At 34.8% G+C, this 22,616-nt stretch overlaps 1 protein-coding gene across 2 annotated transcripts in view; it reads right to left on the bottom strand.

The window, feature by feature from the left end:
- The window catches only part of FBXL17 (F-box and leucine rich repeat protein 17), a 387,353-nt gene that overhangs the window by 6,003 nt on the left and 358,734 nt on the right, over window positions 1-22,616 (bottom strand). For both annotated transcript variants that reach the window (XM_072416108.1, XM_072416107.1), the window contains one exon: window positions 10,267-10,409. In XM_072416108.1, coding sequence (XP_072272209.1) covers window positions 10,267-10,409 — 143 coding nt within the window. The remainder of the gene's footprint in view (window positions 1-10,266; window positions 10,410-22,616) is intronic.

The raw sequence follows: 22,616 nt of genomic DNA, 5'->3' as shown, positions 1-22,616 counted from the left end.
GCAACCTTGATTTAGACCTTTCAGTACCAGGAGGTCTAGTACATGTCATTGGCAGTGAAAAGGGTACATTTCGCTGCTAGAAAGGGTTACTTGGGCATGATGAAGACTGACCTCAGATAACCCAAGTTAAACATCACATTTACTATCTGATTTATTGTCATGTATATATTCTGCATTTTGCTAGAAAGCAAGCACAAGCAATATTTCTTGTTTTTTCAGTTTTATTAAAATGTCTCACATTTGTTCTTGAGATTCCTGAAGGTCATAATGCACACTGACTTTGATGCATTGAGGTAATATCCATTCGTATTCCTCCTAAACATTCTACTGTATATGGATGTAAAGTGACTATTAACATAATCTACTTATTCTGAGTGCTCTCAAAAACAATTAGCACTTTTAAAAAGAAACATATTTAAGGGGGTGAAGTAGCTCTCTGCTGGATGTCGGAATATACACATTACATATATTATTTGGTTGCATGCAATATGGCAGTTTAAAGAAATGGTTACAAACATATGCACTTTTAAAGAAATGCTTTCCAATTATTGTTTAGCTTAAACATAAAGACCCAGCATCCCACTGAGTTGATTACTTCAATTACTGCCACTGCACAATCCTGTCGTGATGCAGGGGATCAATGCGCAATGAATCCCAGCTTGTGGATGCACTTGCTTTTTATCCTGACATATTCTTCTTTATATTGCTGATATACAAAATGATACAAGATATAGGTTCAAGGTTAAGCAAAAATAAAACACAATCACAGGGACTTTTGAAACATTTCTTTTGCATACTGTGTGCATATTGCAAGCTGAATGGAAATATTTTATGCTAGAAAGCAGAAGTAGAACTTGGCAGAGCAGTTATATTTGATGCAATCTCTAAGAATTACTCCCTGTTCTTGCTTCTCTGAAAAAAAAAAGCGCTACACTGTTGTCTACAATCCATAATGGTTGAACATCACATACCTTTGGTGTCATAATCTTGGCAATAAGAGTCTGATTGATAAGGCAAGTATAGATTATTAAGGGGCAGAGATTAAAGTGTTGGCGTGGGGGTAAGATTAAATGTTAGATTACGACAAGGATGTGGAAAAGAAAGGATTAAATAATATGATTAGCTTGTGTTCATTTTAAAATATAGGCAAATATTTAGAAAAGAGTTAAGTTTTAATTACCAATTAACAAAGTGATTAGGGTATTTTTCCATTCATTGGTATCTATTGTACAATACTACAACTAGCATGCGTTACCGTCGTTTTAGGCATAGGGTTAAAGTTTAAAACTAATTTAAAGCCATATTCCAAACCTTTTAATTCCAAAGACTATTATTACCAATACTAAAAGAAAACACTAAATTAAAGTCCAAGTTTACAGTCTTTTGGACTGCCGGAGGTTCCCATGTTGCAGCTTAGGTAAAGTCCACATTTTTTTTATGATTGTCCAACTGTGAGGCACCATCAGGCTCCAAAGGACTTCAATAGCATACTTACATCATCTCTGACATATAAGAACTATATACATATAATTTTCAATGTTTTTTTTTTTTTTTTAAATATTCTGGGAGCTTTAAGGAGACTTCCGATTGTACCCTAGTTTGGGAAATAATGAACATTTTCTGAATTAAAATAAATCGAGTGTTGGAAGTTAAACATTTTAAGTTATTGGGACAAATGATTTAAAAAAAAAAAAAAAGAAAAAAAAACAAGAAACATAGATAAGTTGTTTACATTTAAAGACTCGGATAACTGAAAACTTAAGCCAAAGGGTAGCTTGTCCTCCGAACCAAATTTTTTCTTATCCCATTTTTGATGAATTAGGACCAGGAATAAATTACTATTGGGAACCTATTCCCAATAGTAGTTGGTAAATGCCTAAGAACATATTTTACGTCACGTTGATGAGATTTACTCATTTTCTGTTGTGTCAACATGACAAAAAGTGAACTGAAAGATCCCCATCTTACCAACACAGATGGGGAAACACATAGTGGTTTTAAACATCCTTTTCACTGGTCAACATTAATTGCAGAACACTTTAAGCTGCATTTGAAAATATCACCTATTTACTGACAACTATATACTCCTATAGGAGTTAGGATATAACTCCTACTGATGCTAAACTGGTGAAGGTTTGTATTGACTTTAGATTTCATCAGTGAAGACGATCGTAATCATCCAGGGTAAAAATCTAGCATTGATACGGGTATCACGATAATACTGTTAAAAAGAAGCAACTTGTCTGTACAGAGATTGCTCTTAATACTGTCATCCAAAGTGATCCTTAAAGGGGACCTAAACGCAACATTTTTACTTTACATAAAAGGGTATACAACCCTTATATGTGAAGTAAAAATTGTATTTTATTTTTTTAAGTGCAACAGCCTTTTATTAAAAAAAATAAATAAAAAAAAGGTGCAGCACTTTCCCCTTTAAATCTGGATTGCTGTGGCTAGGATCACAGTGAATAGGAGTGCAGAGCCTCCTGGGATACCTACATCACCCATCCTGGGAGGCCCCTACTGCTACTTCTGCGCATGCCTGATATTGGGCATGCACAGCAGGGTCATTTTTTCCACTAAGGGGAAACGGATGCAGATCCCACGCACGGTTACATCAGTAACAGCTGATGCTTATTTATTCAAATTTCGTTATTTAGCTTTAAACTGTTGTATGCTATACTTTATGACTTAGCCTTGTTTGCAGAAACTTACCGCTATCCTTTTTTTCGCTGCAGATGCCAACTAAAGATCAATGTTATCAATTAAAAATACGAATCATCTATGCAAACCCTAATTATCAGATTACTGCATCTAATTACAAGTGTGGAGCGGAGAGCTCTAGTAGGAGCTAAAATAGTTTATAGGTCACCAGGCATTGAAAGTAATCTATTGTATCAGATGCAATTAGTTGCTGGTTATTAACCTGAGTTTATTATGAAGTTGGTCTTTACATTACATATCATCCCTGGGAGAAGCATGCTGTTTAATTAAATGGTGCCTCTAATTGCAATGAATATAAATAATCATTTCATAGAAACTGGAAAATTGGAAAGCAGTGGAGTGTTTTCTGCTCCATGAGAGACTAGAATGATATACAGGGATTATGAATATGTTGGCTTTCACGAGGCAGTTATCACAAGCATGTGTTTTGGGAAGTTGACATTTTGCATTTATCACGCAAAAACAAAATGACATTTATTTCAGGCAACAAGAGCTGTGCTCTAGCAACATGATATGTGGAGTTAAAAAAAACCCTGTAACAATAGCAGTTTGATGAGAAATGAATTCATTTTATTTTCATCATTTGGATCAATAACTCTCTGCTTCTACTGTGTCCTGTAGCCTGGAGGCAGTTGGGTAATCAATGGAATCAAACAGAGGAGCCCTTCACCCAGCTCAGAATCGTCTCTGATCTTTTCTGGGAGGACTCTAGACGCTTGTGAAATTCTAATTCATGTCAACTTCATATCAAAGAAATTCCACGGAGGTTTGGTCATAAAGAGTATCATAGTGGTAACGATTCAAAATCTATTTTTTGCTATATGTTTTTATGTCATCTAAGGCTTGCGTGTTCAGTCCACATTGGCTTGCAGCTCCTTTTGAAGTGTAATAGAACACACTGAGCTAACACATATCTTATGCTTTAGAGAATGGTTTAAAAAGATATTAAAAATGGAGAAGGAGGCAATCCTGCTGACCATCACTGAACACATTAACTGTAATTTCCTTCAAAAAAAAAAAAAGGCAAAAATACATCAGACTTTATTCACCAGAAGCAGAACCTGACCTGAAAATCAAACTATTAAACCATGCGATCTCTTTCTAGCAAAACTAGGCAGTATAATGCTTCAGCTGAGCAAGTATCTGGGGGTGAAGAAATTCCTCGGCATTAGAGAGATATATTTTCCTGCATGATGTACAATTTCTAGTCCATTATGAATATGTTTGGTTTCATCAAAGAAACAGAAATGATCTTTCATCTGTGCATGCAATGAAACAATTCATTTATGACACAGTAGACAATGTCAGTCTTTTTCTCTTCTACAATAAATCATAAATATTTTAAACGGTTGGCTTTGGTTTTACATATGGAAATGTATTTTCCCACATCTGAAGTCCAGTTGCAGTCACATAAATGTACAAACAACCTCAACTTTTCTTTTTCATCAGCTGTACATATTGTCAAGGAGCTTGCTTACAGGGGGCAGCTGGCAGGCAGTTTAGTTGCACTGTAATGGCCTTCCCTAACCCTAGTAGTGGACATTTAATCCAACACTAGCTAACCCTAGGATCATGCACTAACCCCCCTAGCAAAAAGGAGTGCCCTTTTTCTAGTGCTAGGGATAGTATTAGTACTTCTAACATTTTTCTCAGTGTTTAAAGCTGTGAGGGCTGATAAAATGTTATACTCTCTAACTAGGAACCCAGAATATATTGTCCACAAGATCCTACTTTAAGATGATTTTGCGTCAATTACTAAAATGCTGAGTCTCTGCCTATCCCTACTTTAACAAATTTATTAGTGTTACACCCCTCCATCTCAACATAATGAGCTAAAGACTTAGGAGTGGCTTCCCATAATAGCAGGCATTAACATACTCCATAGGCTTTAGGAAACTTGTAGCCTAATAAATGGAAGCTGGTATATTATGTGTACATGAGATGTACATGAACAAATATGTTTCACAACCGTTCCAAGTTTAAATTTTTTTTTAACTTTTATTGTTAAAATAACCAATAAGATATGGCCAGGTGTACCCTGGGCCCCTGGGGTAGTGCAGAGTTTTTTTAGGGGGGATAATCCAATATGAAACTTAACCTGGTTCATTAAACATTAACAACAGGTAAATCATTTTGTGTGGCTAATAAACATACATCAGCACTTTAGAGTAAATTGACTCACCATAGCATACTAGACCTTTCCCCAACAATGATGTGTCCAATGTCTTATTCTCACCACCATATATAAAAACCTCCACATAACTGTAAGCACTCCAACTCCCCACTTTCTCATGAATACAGCCAACTCCTGTCCTTCTTTCTCTTTAGCACTTTTAGCATTTTTACCTCTTCCAAATGCTTCTACTTTACTCGTCACTGGATCAGCACCTGTCTATACAGTTGTTCCTACTGTACCCATGCATGCCTCACTATTTTACCAATTTTCCCTTGGCCACTACAGTGATACACCTGCAACATACAGCCTGTATAACATCACTCGCCTACAGTGCGGTCCCACACTCAAGCTGCATTCCGACAATGTATTTCTGTTTCTTGAAGCAAAAGGCTCCCCGCTCCAACCTTTTCCACAGGATATTACCTTGGTTATCCCCACTCATTGATTTAGTGATCTATGCCAGCAGATTGCTAAATTATGTCAGAGGACTGCTTAACATACGCTAGCAAGCAAGACATCAAACTTTGCCTGAGACAATCACAATTGTTCAGCTTGGGTGACAATGGTCTATTGTGTGTTCTAGTTCCACTTTTTAGCATGAAGCAATGTACCAGTTACCAGTATATTTTGCTTGTTCCTCCCTGGATCATAAAACTATAGCATCAAGTTTGTTTTTGTTTCAAAGGAAGAGACATCAGACTTTGACAATGCATTATATATTCTCAAGAGTGATGCCACAGATCTAGGCTTTTCCTAACTAAGTAGATTGAGTTAGAGGATAATTGCACTCATATCAAATACAAGTTTGGATGGATGACAGTGACTTGAATCATCTTCTAGTTCTTCGGGCAGAGTTTTTGTCATCTAATTCCATAGCTCAGTGACCTACAGCTGTCATTATGAAGGACTCTCAATCATACTGCTGGATCATCCCTTACTGACATATACACAAAATATGTGTGCAAAAAAAAAAACAAAAGAACATAATATTCATATTAATGAATACTCTTGGCTTTGTCCTTTACAAAAATGTTTTTCTACTTGTGTAAAACTATTTACCCTTGCTAGAGTAGATTACTAGTAACACAACTGTATGTACCATACTTTTGGGTAATTCTAGAACTAGACTTGCCACTGATCAATGTTTAGTACTGTTTATTATAGGCAATCTTACTGCATTATACGCATTATACTGAATTTCTGTGGTGTCTTGGTCATTTTTTAATAGTACAAAGCCCCAATTTCAGTAATTGGCTACATTGGCATACAAAAGCTACTTTGAACTATACTTTAAATATGATTACATACTCAATTATTCATTGCAAGAAACATGTGGAAAGAGGGAATCATTAAAACCATAGATAAATGTGTAGGCACAAACAAATTACAGTATACTTAGACAGAGCCAATTACACTTGTAGGCCTCTGCTGTAACTGTCACTAAAGTGTGGTCTGCACATTCCTTTTTCTTTTAATACCATTTTATGGAGGCTTATTACACAAGGAAAAAAAAACCTTAATAAAGCTGAAATATGCAAGAGAAACCTAGTAAGAATTATTGTACAAATTACACAGCAGTGAGGAGATGATCATAGCTAAAAGTATAGATATCTTCTTGTTACAGTAATATTTGTCGTTCTTTAATTACACTCATACATCTTGTGGATGGCAGGTTGATGCTGCTTGGCTAATTTGCCATCTTAATTGTTTTTTTTTTCTTGCAAACATTTGTATTCTCTGCACTAACACTGTGCAGTATTAAAAAGAAAAAAAAGCATATTGATAGGGACAATACAGTTGTATGAATAATTTTACAACGTTAGAAATGCTATTGATGATCACTTAGCAGAGCAGACTAAAAATGCCTTTTTAAAGTTGTTGAATTGTTTTGAGTCTTGTTTAGATAATTAGTCAGAAACATTTTGCACAACAACACAAAAGAGCTACAAATATATGTATTTAGAATTTGGCCATTCCCTGTCTGAACAGCAGAGGTAAATTAGAACATCACTTAAGGGTAAAGATTAGGTGAAAAGATACAAAAATATTACTTGCCAAACGAACTTTGTTTCTAATTTAAATGTGATATATTGAGCATTTCCTCAGAGGTTGGAACAGACGCTGTGTGAACTACGATTCAGAATTGGGCTGGATCCTAATGAGTTCCAAACATGCTGAAATGCCCCATATTGCAATATACTAAACAGACCAAAGTTGCAACTGTCAATCTGTACCCATAGAGCTATGAATGTCTTTATAGCCTCGTGTTTGTTATGTGTGTCTGTCAAACACATATCAAATGCAGAAAGAAAAACACTCAACTACAGTACTTGTGTTCTAAGACTGCAGGTTCAGAAGCAGCATCAAATTAAGACAAACAATAGTCTCGCTATTTCAAGAACATAACTGACCCAAAGAAGCCATATTATCTTTAGAGCCCAAATTATTAGATAAAGCAAAGGATTTGTATAGACTACAGGAAATTGTACAATTTGAAAATGAGTTTTGATTAAGCTAAATGGTCCACAGTAGCTTATACCAACACAACCCATATGTTTAGACACACAACAGTGTTTATTTTTCTCCTCGTATAATACAAGGCCAACTCAAAAGAAAACCCAGTTTTTAAAAGGGCTCATAGTGAATGTCATTCACACACCTTTGGGCTTGTCATACTTGTGAGCTGAAGAATAAAATACATAGTATGATTACCTAAAGGCATGGGCTCAGGATTTGTTTGTGTGACAAGACATTTTCCCAACTTACAATTAATTTTTTAGACACTGGTAAATAAAATTTTAAGAATTCAGGAGCGGTTGTTTACTTCTGCATTCACTTTACACAAAGCAGTACCAAAATAACTTCTTAGTAAGAATGCTTTTTTAAAATAAACTTACTAGAATGTGAAGCCAATAGTATTGTAACAGTATATGAAGCCATTTGGCTAATGTCTTGGAATGCAAAGTAAATAGATGGCAATGTGCTATGTGATGAAAATTTACAAAAACAACTGTAGGGGCTATAAGCTTGGTCTGTGAACTAGTACTAGGCATTATGATGTAGTGCCAATCGAGCACACAAAGCTGTTCAGCTCATGACTTAAATGCACACATTAAAATGGTCAAAGGTTAATATTTCACTCAGCTATATAAGTTACTATTTACTATGCTTTTAGACTAATTTTTATTCACTGAACTGTTCAGTTAACTCTAGTATTGATAATGAATTAAATAAGGGGTTACAAATGGAAATAAAATCCCCATAAGCCTTAGAAATATATAATGCGATGACCAGAACACATTTTGCCGTATGTTCTTTAGGTGTAGTTGTAAAACTGAATTTTTACTTAAGAATTTCATGCATTTGTTTCAGGATTGCGAGTGATCCTTCTGGGTGGAACATTCAAATTTTTTAACCCATTATTTTAGGTAGGACCATGTGAAAATATAAGCATTTTCTGTTTTGTCAAAATATATTATATATTTATAAAAATATGTTCCCTATAGGACATAGTAAATGCACTGCAAAAAGAGGTTTGTTGTACTGGTATACACATATTTCTTGGCTTACCAGAAGCTCTTCAACAGAGGGTAACTTGCAACTAAACACTCTTATTGTATAGAAATTTATAAGGAAATCATCCAGCTGCTTTAGAAAAAAAATGAAAGACTTAAGCCTTTCTACTGCAAAAGTGTTTCCACTTAAAGGATGAAAGAAAACTCCACAATTGTCTTTCAGCAAGGACAAGTTAATCAGCTACGAACATCTCAGCTGAAATTGGGTATCTTCTATAAACATTGTGAAAAAGCCCAGTCATGTGGAAATATTTTCTTTTGTTTTTTGACATTTAGTGCAAAGATTGGAAATCTTTTTTATGAATTCTTCCCAGTATTAAACAGGCCTTACTTGGATAAAGAAGCTGGACTGTTCATTCACACATGTGAACACCACTGCTTATGCCTGAAGTTCTACTTACTGTGAGGAAATATAAAGACTACATAAACTGCACTAAATCACAAGTATTTAAAGTTTTATCAAATGGTTTCTCTTTTCTTAATGACAGCAATCCTTTTAATGAATATACATGGATAATGGATATAAAACGTGTACATACTCCTGTTAAAATGCTAGGTTTTTGTGAGGTATAAAAATGGGACAACAATAAATTATTTCAAAACCTTTTCCACCTTTAAAGTGACCTATACCCTGTATAATTTATGTTTCACTAGGAGGATGGTGTTTAGTGATGTTTTTGTGCACCAAACATACCATGGAATTATGGCCAAAAAGTTCAACCTTGGTCTCATCAGAACAAAACACCTTTTCCCACATGCTTGCGAGGGAGACTTGATGTATGTATTTGCAAATTTTAGCTGGGCCTGGATGTTTTTTTTTTTGTTTTTTTTAAAGTTATGGGACTTTGCTAAGCTATGTGTCAGAATAGATACTGTTTTGAAGGCAAAGGATGGTAACATGAAATATTGATCTGATTTATATTTCTCTTCTTCTAAATTACTTTGCAATATTAAAAAAAAACAATAAAAACTGTTAACACTTCTATTTTTGAAAGCACTCTTACTATACAGCATTTTTCCACACTTTTGCCACTATTTGAATAATATTATATATATATATATATTTATTTCAATCAACTTATTCTTCGTTAATTTAGTCAGAATGTCAATGACAACAGGAATGATAGCAGACAAATATCTCCAGGAAGAAAAAGGTCAAGGTTTGCAACTACTGAATGGGAAAAAAAGAAACTGTATTATCTAAAATAGATTTGAAGGGATTTCATATAGCTATAGAATTCATTTAAAATGGTTAGCAAGGGCCAGCATTCAGACAAAACAAAGCTTAGGTAGGAATTGGGTTATACAAGGACAAAATAGTACTGAAAGGTGATAGTGTCTATGCAGTATGGCTGAAAGGATGAGTGTGGAGTACAGAATGAGGTTTTGTTCAGCAGATCCTCTTAAAGCGAACCTTCACGTTATTGTTAACATTTCTACTTTTTTTAACTCTTTTATAAAATGTGTTTTAATTGTACAAGACCACAATTACTACAAACTCGTGTAGCGACCCATCGCATACAAAAACCCAATTGATGTCCAAAATATGTATTAATTGGAATTTAAACTATTTGGTGGCTCATCAAAACTGCACATTTAATACTGACATGAACAAGGGTCTACTGACCTGCAAACATTTTATAAAAATCCCTGGACCCCCCCCCCCCCCCCCAAACACAAAAAAAAACACTAGAGTAGTAGCTAGAACAACAGTAGTAAGAGATAGAAATAAACCTAAATGTTTTGTGAAGGGCAAATCATTGCTATACACCATAAACAATAAAATCTCACCTGATCACATCTCATCAAACCCAGATAGCGTATGGATTTGCTACTTTGTGCAATTAGAGTTGCTCCTTGATCTGTGATTTCCTTACACCATCCAACGTCCACCGTCTCTATCGTGCTGCTATACCGGCCAATGGATATTAAAGCTGTGGAAGCAAAATAAATATTATTATATCAGTAAACAAGAAGATTCCTAAAGCCTATTGATAAACTTAACTAAAATTAGCTACTGTATCATTTTACTTTACTAATATAAACCTATTTACTATTTTTTTTCTTTTCCACAACATGATAAAATGCTGAGCAGAGAAACTGTAGTCATAAAAACCAAACACAGCGGATTTTATGTTATAAATACAGATATGAAAACAGCTTGGTGAAAATGTCCATTCAAATCAATGCTTTTTCTTATCTTCCTCCTACTGCATTACATTTTAGAAAAACAAATGCATCCAATGTGGGAATGGAAGTCCCAAAACCATGCTGTGAGCTAACGCCTAATAAACCTCATACCATGTGGTAGTGGCATGATTGGATAAAAGCCTACCCAAAAGTTGTTAAATAGAATAAAATATATAAATACATATTTTGTAAAACTGAAAAAACTGCACCAATTTTATGGCTTTTATAGTGTCCCTAATACATGCATGTCACTGGCTGGCATAATCATATGCAGCCCATTCATGATCATGGTCAAGGTCATGGGTTAGAATATGACAGCAAATTCAGGCTGACAGTTGATATTGTCCCAGGTACTTTCTGCTATTTGCAACATGGAATCTATCCAGTTTTAACTGGGCTCATTTTAGGACAGGATGGTCATTTGGTACCAATTATCCACTATCATTTGCAACACTACAAAAGTCTGCCCATTTACAGACACACATATGCTGTCTAGTATAGAATATTGCTGCATGCCATCACACTACTTTACAATTTCCAATTACCTCACTACTGATAACTATTATATTCTGTCTGCTTGAGGACCAAACATAACAGGTCACTTAATAATTCAGTCCTTTAAGCACCATTAGAATATATTTAGATAATTAAATGACAGGCCATCATGTTCGATAGAATGGAATTTACATAGTTAAGTATGACAAATTGATTAACTCGTTCTAAGCTGAATGAATAGTATTAACCTAAACTTTCCTAAAGCAATGAATACATTAGCATCTTGTTTAAGAAATTCCTGTCTTTAGGCTACAAGCTAAAACAAAAACAGGCATTTCATGTGTACAAAACATAACCAGATGAACAATGAAAATAATAAAATAAAATTAACATAATCCTGATCCTAAAATGGCAGAGATGGTTACAGAGGCACGGAGAGGCTGCGCATCATTGTAATGGAAGCCCTGATGACAAGCGGTTTTGTGCTCGGTTATAATTTGATATAATCAGTATATATCAGAAACATTAAACTATTTCACTTAGGAATATGATCATTAACCTTGTTCCATAATTGCCCACGTCAATTTCTGTAAACTCTTCTTTGTTACAATTTGCAAAGCATGTCATTGCTTAAAAAGATCTCATTAGCAATTGCAGGGTTTCACTATGGACCCAGCATAAGCACTGCTCTCAGAACATTAGATATCCAAGGTACTTAAGGTTGAAATAGCATTTATTAAATCACATTTTGTGACTGCTCATTACTAGTGAAAAATGCCCTTGAAATATGGCACACTTGGTTGCTTTCATGGGATGATATTTTCTGCTGCTTCTATGCAAAAATCTCTTCAAAGAATACTTTTGAAATAATACAGTTTAACCCCTCTAGTGCGTGATCCTTTGCTGTAACTTCTAGTACGACGGAAACAACAGATGTTTTCTGCCTGTTAGTAAAGGACAATCAGCTTCATTTATTTCTCAACAATTGTCCGGCCAATAAAAAAAAATATAGCCCAGTTCAGATGTCTTTACTGAAAATGTATTATACATTTTTAGAGCTGACATTTTATAAACGCTGGATTAATGGTAGGTCATTTTTCTTTCATTTAGGGACTTGTTCACATGACGTCTACTAATCAATCTGCCCTTCAGCCATGTTAAAAAAAAAAAAAAAGAAAAATCTGCAATGCATAGTAAGATTTAGGCTGTTTGTGAGGTAGGGCCGATTGCAAAAGATTTGTCTGTCCTTATGCAAGTTTTAGCAGTTTTGATCTGCCATGGTTTTCCAGCAGGGACGAAGGAGCAATATAGAGATGGAGTAAGATGACTAAACTACTTTGGTTTTCTATCGACTAGTCAACTATTTGTTATTCTCAACCACCCATCAACACACCGTTCCTCTCCAGCATTGAACTTCTTGCCCCACTTCGTTCTTGGGCTAGCATCTTGAATCCCATCTCCAAAGTCAGCTCTCTCCTCCCAAAATTCAGTCAAGTCCCTCATGACAATGACAACTCTCACACATGCACAGACATTCTGCAGATCTCAGGGATCGAAATAGTACAATAAGTTTTCCCATACCAACATGCAGCATCCTGGGATGTCTAATGTGTTAATCCCAGGAGGCTGTGGGAAGCCATTTACTATGTCATTCCTGTCTTGATCCAGGAACAGGAAGCCAGGGGAAAAAAGTATGTACTTTGAAAAATGCATTTGGATAAATATGTTTTAGGGCTTGTTTTCTTTTTCTTCTTTCTTTTTGTTTATGGTATAATGGGCTGATTACATTTTTATGGTATTATTAGGCTGGTAAATAATATAATATACATATTACTGGCTAAAATTCATAGGTTTTGTTTGGGATAGGTAAAGCTGCAGAAATAATATATTACTTCCAAAAACTTATTGAAACTACCTGCAATGGTTTAAAAGGGAGGGAGGAGAAGCTGATGAGAGGATGCTCATTTTATACAAGGTATTTCAGTCTGTGGCATCGCCTGCTTCTTTTTTTTTTTTTTAGTCCATGTATGTTTACTTTTTCTTGAGAACAAGAACTTTAATGGATACGCAAGGAACACTCACGTGAGGAAAGTTGAAGCTCCTAAAACATTTAGTACAGCATACAGTAATTTTACTTGCCATGTTTCAACTACATCCTGTGTAGTCAACTAACCCCCACCATGTGATGCCTTTCTATCCCTCTTTTATTTAGGGTTTAAGGTCATTGAAGAATAAAGTATGCCTAAACCCAACAACCAAAAACTTATTATATTACAGCTTTACACACCTTGGGTATGGTGGCTGCAATATTTTTTTTTTCAGATATTTTTCTTCTTCATTTCACCCAATGATTCTGCCAGTAACACACTTCCTCTCATAACTTGAAGCTCACTGCTGGGTTAATGCAAGTAATAACTATTTCAATATTCAGTGCAGCAGAGGCACAAGAAAAAGTGCACAGGAAGTCACAACTTCACTGGAATCTGGCATGATCAATCTTTGCAACTTTTAAAGTAATATAACAAAGTATAGCAAAAGGGCTTTTGGAGTTATAAGCTTTAACTCTAATATATATTATAAATCAGCCAATTTGATATTCATAGAAAATACACCGCAGTTGCATCTTTCATGCGTTTTACATTTCAGCAAATGATTCACCTGCAGTGAATGTTTAGTGGCTCTCACATACACTCACACTGCTTTATAAATACACCGGTCTCCATATGTCAATCTACCAATATACTGACAGGATCATACAAGTTTTACTATACTTTCATCCACAACAAGACAGTCCAGGCACAACTGGCATCTGTGGTACTGAGCAATGTATAAAAACACATATCATCAGGAGGTAATAAACATGAGGCAATTTGAACTTTATTCTTTCACATTATGATTATAATATTTATTTATAATGGACACAACTACAATTAGGAGATTAACATTGTAAATATTTCCTAAAATTTTAATTGTATTTTTGAAAATGCCCCTTTTCTACAGACAGAAAACAATGGTACGGTTTTCACCGCAATCGATTCTGTGGGCAGGGATGCCAATTGGGGTAGCAAATCACCCCTATAAGTATGCAATGAGAAGCAATACTATAAGCTGCTATAAATCTGGAAAGCAAATTACCCAAAACAACCCAAAAACACGTTTATTTTTCCAAAGCATGCAATCCAAATATGGATTTTTACTAAAATGCACGAAGCAAATAACAGACTGAAGCTTTTCCTGAAGCAATTAGGTGTGTGCTCTAATTTCCTATATTTATATGAATATATTTATCAAGACTTTTTTAAGGCTGAAAAATGACAAATATATTTGTTTTATTTTTAATTGTCAAATATTCTCAATTAATTTCACAATTAGGTTTTTGATTGCTTTTATCTTAAACTAATCCAGTAGTGAATGCATTCCACACTTAACCATTATGGTAGCTGCACATGACATGCAGAGATCCACAAAAATAGAACTTACCCGAATATTTAGCTGCCTTGTTGCAAAAGTACAAATTTCTGTACAGATGCCAATGTGCAATGTTCTGTGACAATCTAATAAAAGGCATAAAAGAGGGCCTATTACAGAAGGGCCCATACTATGCCAAGAGTTAGATAGTTCCACAGTACCCACTCTGCCATCGTAAACCATGCCTGGAGCGATGCCTGGCTAACACAAAAGATTTATATTGTTTCTCAGTGTTTCTGATATCTACCTAACAGGTTTTATCATTAAATTTAAATGCATTTCATAATCCAGTTTAACATGAGACAATCCTACCCTACCATATCAGAATTGCTTTTTTTAATGTTTTATAATGGTAAGTAACAAAATAAAAAGTTTATATGAGCGAATACCACTGCTTTGGAACATTGTGACAGGGTATCAAACAGTTGTCTCATGGGTAGAGATTTTAGGCAATTCACTTTTTATGTAGATGAAATACACTGTCATTAATGGGTATTTGGCCAACCCAATGTCATGCTAATATACTGAAGTACTGTTATTGTTTATAGCTGCACTGTAATGTCCTCTGCCCTGTCTGCAGCTACCTATATTTTCTCTGCAGTATCCAGATTTCTATTTTTCAAAAGAGTCATTGGTTAGGTCTATGGTCCACCTCCTGTGCATGCCGCAGTTACACTGACCTGGCACCCAGCTCCATTCCTTCTAAAGAGTCATTGGTTGGCCATTCTTGATGGAACTCCTGTTCATACACACAGTATTTTTACTGTCCCAGCACCAGGCTTCACTCCTTAGAGTTCTTGGTTGGACATCTATATTGTAACCCCTGTGTATGCATACAACATCTACATTGTCATTGCGGCCAGCTCCATTCCTTCAAAAGAGTTATCGGTTGGCCATCTACAAAATAACTCCTGTACAGCAGTTACATTCTCCTGGTGTCCGGCTACATTTTCAGCATCCTATAGTGGTAGGGAATAAGAGTCTAGAGAGCAATACAAATACAAAAAAGATGATTTTTTTTTCAGTTTTTTCCACCTATTATAAACACATTAGCAAGGACTATAATAAAACATTATACCAAAAAAGGCCCTAAAACATATATCATCATTTTGGATGTAAACATCCTCTTCTGCCCAAATCACTCTACATGATATTCTAAATGTAGTATCCAGTCATTTATTCTATATTTTACATGTGGTAGGGGAATATATATTTATTCCCTCCAGTGCATAGCTAATGCATGTGTCGACAGGTGTATATTCATTAAAAATGGGATCAAGCACTCAAGCAAGAGATTATGTTCATTTTTATTCAAAACCCTTATGCATTAACAGTACAAAGTTAACAACTTTCCCAGAGCTGCCCTGAAGATGCTTTTAGTGACTGAATCACCGGATTAATGTACGTTGCCACTTTACCTTTTACCTTAAGTAAGTATTTTCAGACTCTTGGTCACAGAAGAACCACTTGTGCTTAAAGGAATCTTGAAAATTGATTTTTTTTCCTCCCCATTGTAAAAGCACATTTTACTGATAATTAATACATCCACATGAGTGCAAGAGCACGATCTTTGTTCCTCACAGCCATAGTAACAGGAGTGCTGAATGTAGCAGGACATTATTATCACAGACATATATCACCACCCGGTGGCTGTTGTGCCAGTATATGGGTGCCTGCTGCAGATTACAATTACATACAGAACTTGTTCTGTACAGCAGGGGAAAGCTGGCTATCCAGCAATTGGAAGACCGCACCTTCCTACAAATAACTCTAAAAATAGCATTGTAATATTAATAGCTCCAGTGTCCTGTAAAACTGAATTACAAGATAAGATATAAGAGTAACCATAAAAAAACACTCCCCAGGAAGCAATATTAAGTTGAATGAATATGTGAATGTTTCCGAAGACTTTGGCAGCTCAGTACACATAAATCAAACTACAGTATCTGCCTAGTTACATTTTTGAAGACCCTGATATTCATTTTTTTGCTTTTTTCTAAGCTGCACCACTTCTGGTAATGTGAACTTATCCTAACAGAACTTCTAAACTATGTTTTTATTACAATCCTACACATGGTCCAGTCATTCTGAGTTGTCAGGCTGGTATGGTTTAGTCTTCTAGAAGGATATTACACAACCAGAAAAAACATGCACAATATTGTGCATATTCTCTTGTAGGAACTGAAACCTAAACTGATGAACTGTGTAGCGGAATAAAGTGAACTTTCAAACCTTTCTTGGACTACAACCAAATGTCCCGAATATTGTACTCATTGCTGTTCTTTTTTCATTAGCCATAAAACAGTACTGTTGCCAATAAATACATACATTTTTCATAGAAATGATCTACTAATGAAAATCCAGATACATCAAGTTGTATAAAAACTTAAAAGTAATATCTGGTAATAAAAATCCATACATTTTATGTTTTAAAGTCATCCAGTTGACATTTGCAGCTTAAAAAGGAAAGAAAATATTGATGCAACAAATGTTCTGATAAAACATATCACATCAACATAAGCAGGACAGGCATATTTTTGGAGGGTTTCTATTACATTGTATTAGGCCCTCAATGACCCTACCACATACACGGCAACACATATTCAAAAGCATACTTTTTTCTGGTGTAATAGACTGTTGTAGAACACTCTTACAAAAATAACAGACACCACAACCTGTATCAACGCACGTATATAGATAAGCATAGGTGCTAACCAGAGAATTTCTAAAACTGGTTAAACAAATTAATCTTTCAGCTTGCATATTTACAACATTTTCAATACCTAATAATTTAATATACTACTGATGTATTGATTTTTTCCTTAATAAAACAGGTGCCGCAAAATTAGTAGCTATGTATGGTTTCATATTTGGTGCCTTATTGGGGTATGCTTGTGGAAGTTGGGCCCTATAATGCTTTGGCAATTACAATTTTTAACCAAGTAAAGATATTGACATTCTAAAAATACAGTTCCCAACAAGCTTGAAAATGTTTTTATAATATTTAATAGGAAAATAAAGTTTTTTCTAAATAAATGTTTATGCATTGAATGTATCCATATAAATTCATAAGAGGATCAATGGTGGTGCTTAAAAGATTTAAAAGGTTATCTCTAAGCATCCTGGCATTGTTATAGTTGTCCCTAACCTTGCCACTGTTACTTTTGCTGGACAGATTGGCCTGCACATAATGGATAAGTAAAATACACATAAACATACATAACAAACTGATATCCTGAATACGCATTACATGTGTAAATGGCATACAGTTAGCAGAATACAATATTTTTTCGCAAAAGTTTTCCTTTAATTGATGACAAGATCATTTTACACATCAAGTTTCACAAAATGTTCAAAAGAGTTTTTTTCTTCAATCCCTAGTCATTAAATTCATATATTTTTATTCTACTCATGTTTTAGGATGCCTAAGCCATATTGATTGGCAGACTAATTACAAAAAAAGCTTAAATAAGCTTTGGATTTCTTTTGTCTTCAAATGCTTGTTCACAGGACTAGAGAACAGATAAAAGTATTTCACTAATATTCATCTATAATGTAACACTATAAATTGCCTTCTCGTCTTGACAAACCCTTAAACTCATATACAAGTGAGTGCAGAATATCTGAATATGACATTTCTAGACATTTACATTTTAATTAGAGGAATGGTGGGGTCAGGAGAATAACTAACTCTAGTGGGAATGGGGCAAGTGAAGTCATTGTGGGAAGATGATATCATTGGGCTGCACTGTGCATTTTCTCATATGATTATCAGAAGCCACATGGCATGTGGAGAAATCCCAATGCACTGGTAATGAAGAATATAATGCAGAAACTAGACACACACAGTTTGTACACACACACAATACACTCATGAGCATTGTTCTATTCATCACATTCATGTGACAGTCCAATCTCATTTTTAAATATGTCATTACTGTAAGCATGTAGAGCAGTGACATCATCTCTGCCTGGCCGATAAAGAAGAAACACACAAAAACCCTTGGGATGACCCAAAGAGATGTCAGTACCATAACAATAATTGGAAGTTCAGTAGATGCAAATATGCTGTGCATGAGTATGATTATTGGTAAAGGCTTCTTGGAGACCCTAAAGTACATATTCTATTTTAAAGCTTTCAGTCACCTTTGAGTTTTAACTACTCTTTTATCTCCAGTTTGGGAGGATTAGGCACATATGAGAATACCAGTAATGGCTGCCATTTTAAATAGGCTGCTAGCTGGCATCTTCAGACTTTCAATAAGATTCAAGAAGTCAGAAATCATGTGTTTAAGCCTCCTTTAAGGTGGTTAAAGACTTTTTGTATATCTGGCTAACAGCTTTGCAAAATGCTTTGTAAAAGGCTGAGACCCACCTGTGCCAGATCTAACATTTAGGCTGGATTTATACCTTTGTGGTCTGTTGCCATGAGCTAACACATATGTCATACATGAAAATACAGTTAAATATGAAATGTCTGAAAATGCACAGCAACTGACCAATGCCTGCTGTGGTCAGGTATAATTCTAAATAAATGGCACTGCAAAAAGTGGCATGCGTTGTGTAATCTTGCAGTAAAACCTGCATTATCGCATCATACAATTCTGGGCCCCTACAATTACTAAAGTTAACTTTCATGCAATGGACATGTTTTACAAATTGCTACAAATGTAATGGCTGTAAACACCAACACTGACATTTAAATCTACCTTCTGGGGAGAATTCTGAACAAACTATATTTGTTTACCATTTCTTACAAAAGATCTGCATGGATGCTATAAACTTTCCCCTATTTACAAATACATGCTATTTTGCCACCATAAACATGCTTTTGTGCATTGCAATAAAGCACATGTTACCACGATGCACTGCAGTATATCACAATGTATGGTAATATAATTCTGAAAAAAAAACTGTATGTTTTTTCCATTTGTTAAATTGTGCTGGCAGAACATGCATTTAAATTGAATGCTTTAACACAAAGAATGTTAATGAGCCAGAACAGTAAAGCATAAATTGTCCCTTAAGCCTTTTTTAGAAGGGAATCAACAAGTGAGCATTTCTCTAGGTGAATAGTTCAGGAATACATACAGGGAGATTAATTAAAATGTCAGTTTTGGTGAATATTGGTAAGCTGTATGGTTTTAGAAGGCTGGGATAAGCACTGGACCCACCAGACAGAGCACTGCACTTGATGTACTTGATAACCTTGAGTTCTGTGTAGTTAATCTTAGAATCACCTAGCTTGTTACTATTAGAAGGTGTTTCTTGTGTTTTAGCTCCCACTATTATGAAGCCATTATTAGATTATCCTTTGTTTCTGCTTGAAACCATCACTGGAACATTACAAACACAATTCAAAGAACAGTCTGTTCTTGAGGATGACCCCAAGAGTTTATACATTTTAATTAACACACTCTTATTCCTGCTGTGTCGGTAAATCCCTTATTATTACTTTAGATTATAAAATGCTTTTACCAGGACCTTTAAATGATTATGCACTAAATGCTCTTGGCCCCCAAGCAGAGGATATTCCCCTGACTATACCAGGAAAAAGTAGTACATTACTACATAATTACAAACCCTGCATCCTATTTGATTATGTAATACATGTTTACAACTCCAAAGGTATTATTAATTAGCAAAAGGTGCAAAAAGCAGTGGTGTGAAGTAACCCACAGCAACAAGAGCCCAGCTTTCATTACTCTAACTGCATCAAACTGGCATGAAGATACTTGGTTGATTAAAGTTGCAGCGATACACTTGGTACCATTTTCATAAAGTCTATTTTTAACCCCAATGTTTGGAGTTTAAAAATTATTTAACTAATAATTTCTAATAGGTACGCCCTTAAATCATTGTATTAGGCAACACATCTCCTAAAAAAAATTAAGGCTAAGGCTGGGAGCAGAGCTAGGTTAGGTAAAAAGGAAATCTGGTAACCCTATTCACACATTTAATTAGAAACCAAACACAGAAACCAGGTATATATCTTAGAGCCATCAAAATGACTATAAGATTCCCGACACATGTGAATCGGAATACTCAAGGCTAGATGTGCACTAAAACTTTTTGTAACACTACAATGCCTGTTAGGACAGTGTTAATTTATATTGTACGTATTCAGTAAAAACATGACATCACAAATAAACCAAAAGTGACATCACTAAGTCTACTGCAAAAAAATGTTGCACTATATAGATTAATAAATATATAAAAAAAAAAGTTGCCTCAATGCAATGTTAGGAAATTCCTCCAAAAAAATGCTTATATAGGTAAAACTAAAGAATAGGGGCACTGCACTCTTAAGAATCTGGAGATTTACCATTTCAGAAAAATTTTGAAATTTGACACCTTTATGCTTCACTTACCAGGTAAGACAATAGTTTTACATTTCTCTCTAATCCCTGCTAAGCAGAGGTGATCATAAAACTTTATGGAATTATTTATACAAAAGTATACAGAATGAATTCTCTACATTTGTCTTCCACCTTTAGAAACCTGTTCACTATTTTTTTTTGTCAGGTATTGTTTCCTGGCCAACAAGCTTGTTATGATGAAGAATAGAGGTAACCCTATATCTTTAAATTGGTAATCAGATGCTCCATTCACTCGACGGGAGTACAGATTGGCATTTTTTATGTACTAGTGTTATGTGACTGCCAGGAAACACTATTGCTACATATAAGGTATGGTCACAATGTAGGTTTACTGTGGTTATAGAACTACATCTAATAATAGAGCTCTATAGTAGGTACCTACCTCTACTATCTCAAAATAATGCAATTGTTGGCCTTTTTTATATATATGAAAAGTGACACAGTAAATGAGAAAAGTAGAGAAAATATGAATGTGGCGTTCATGCTGAAAAATGTCAATCCTATACAGATGAGCAGACAGAAAATGTACCATTTTACTGGTAACTTGTTTGTGCTCTTCATAATTATGTTAGACAATATATATTGTAAAAGAGCTATATACCAAATTCCTATTCAGATGAAAATAAATTAGTTATGGATTTTTAAATATAAATACATTTTTATTATTAAAACCTTCCTACAATTTTTTATGCTTTATTTACCTTCATATTTTGTGAGCTAAAAGTCATTGTATTAGGAAAACCATGAAGTACTGGAGGATTCCATTAAATTAGGTACCAATGTCTCCTCCATGAGAAATCCAAAACTTGTACATGATACTTGTACAATCATACATGATCTACATATAAAAATGTATTATAATCTGGCACAAAAATATTTGTGATATGCAAGTTCAATGTTTTGGTCACTTATTTCGATTTTGTAAATCATAGAAGGCTATATTTAAAAGGAAGTCTAATGGATGAATCAGGCTTTCAGTCAAGGACTGAGCATGAATGAAAACAATATATTGTTTATATGTAACTACATCGTAATGCTGAATGCCAAATTCCACAGTACACAATCCTTTATTAGTTTTAAATGAATCATAGTTCAAGAAGGACAGACAAAATGTCACCAGCTTGGAAGCTGTGAATAAAACATGGCTTCTATTGTTTCAAAATAACATGCAATAAAATGCTGGATGAGGACAGTTGCTGCTAAAATACCTGGTGAAGGCTTTTAGGATGTAATAATGATCTAATAGTCATATGTGTGCAAAGAGCAATGGCTATGCGCAAAGAGTGATAGAGCAACAGTGCCAATTGGATGCCAATTGGCTTTAGTAAGGTTAGTATAGAAATTATTCTGCTAGTTAATTTAGCTTATCACACTTGTGGCCAGCAGTTGTCATAGTTGTCATTATGTGGAACTAAGTGCTTCTACCTTGTATTAAGTACATTTATTTGGTAGCTGAATGTTTAGGAAATATGAATACAGCTGTAATACATTGGAACAATTATTTATGATTCAACCCCTACAGCAAAACTGTGATCTGCATTCTAAATAGCAGCATGGGAAGAATTTGTGTGATCCATGGACCCCCCCATTTCCACATTATGCTAGATA

The sequence above is a fragment of the Pyxicephalus adspersus genome, chromosome 6 (assembly GCF_032062135.1).
Source record: "Pyxicephalus adspersus chromosome 6, UCB_Pads_2.0, whole genome shotgun sequence".
NCBI lineage: Eukaryota > Metazoa > Chordata > Amphibia > Anura > Pyxicephalidae > Pyxicephalus > Pyxicephalus adspersus.
This window is presented reverse-complemented; position numbering and strand designations above follow the sequence as displayed.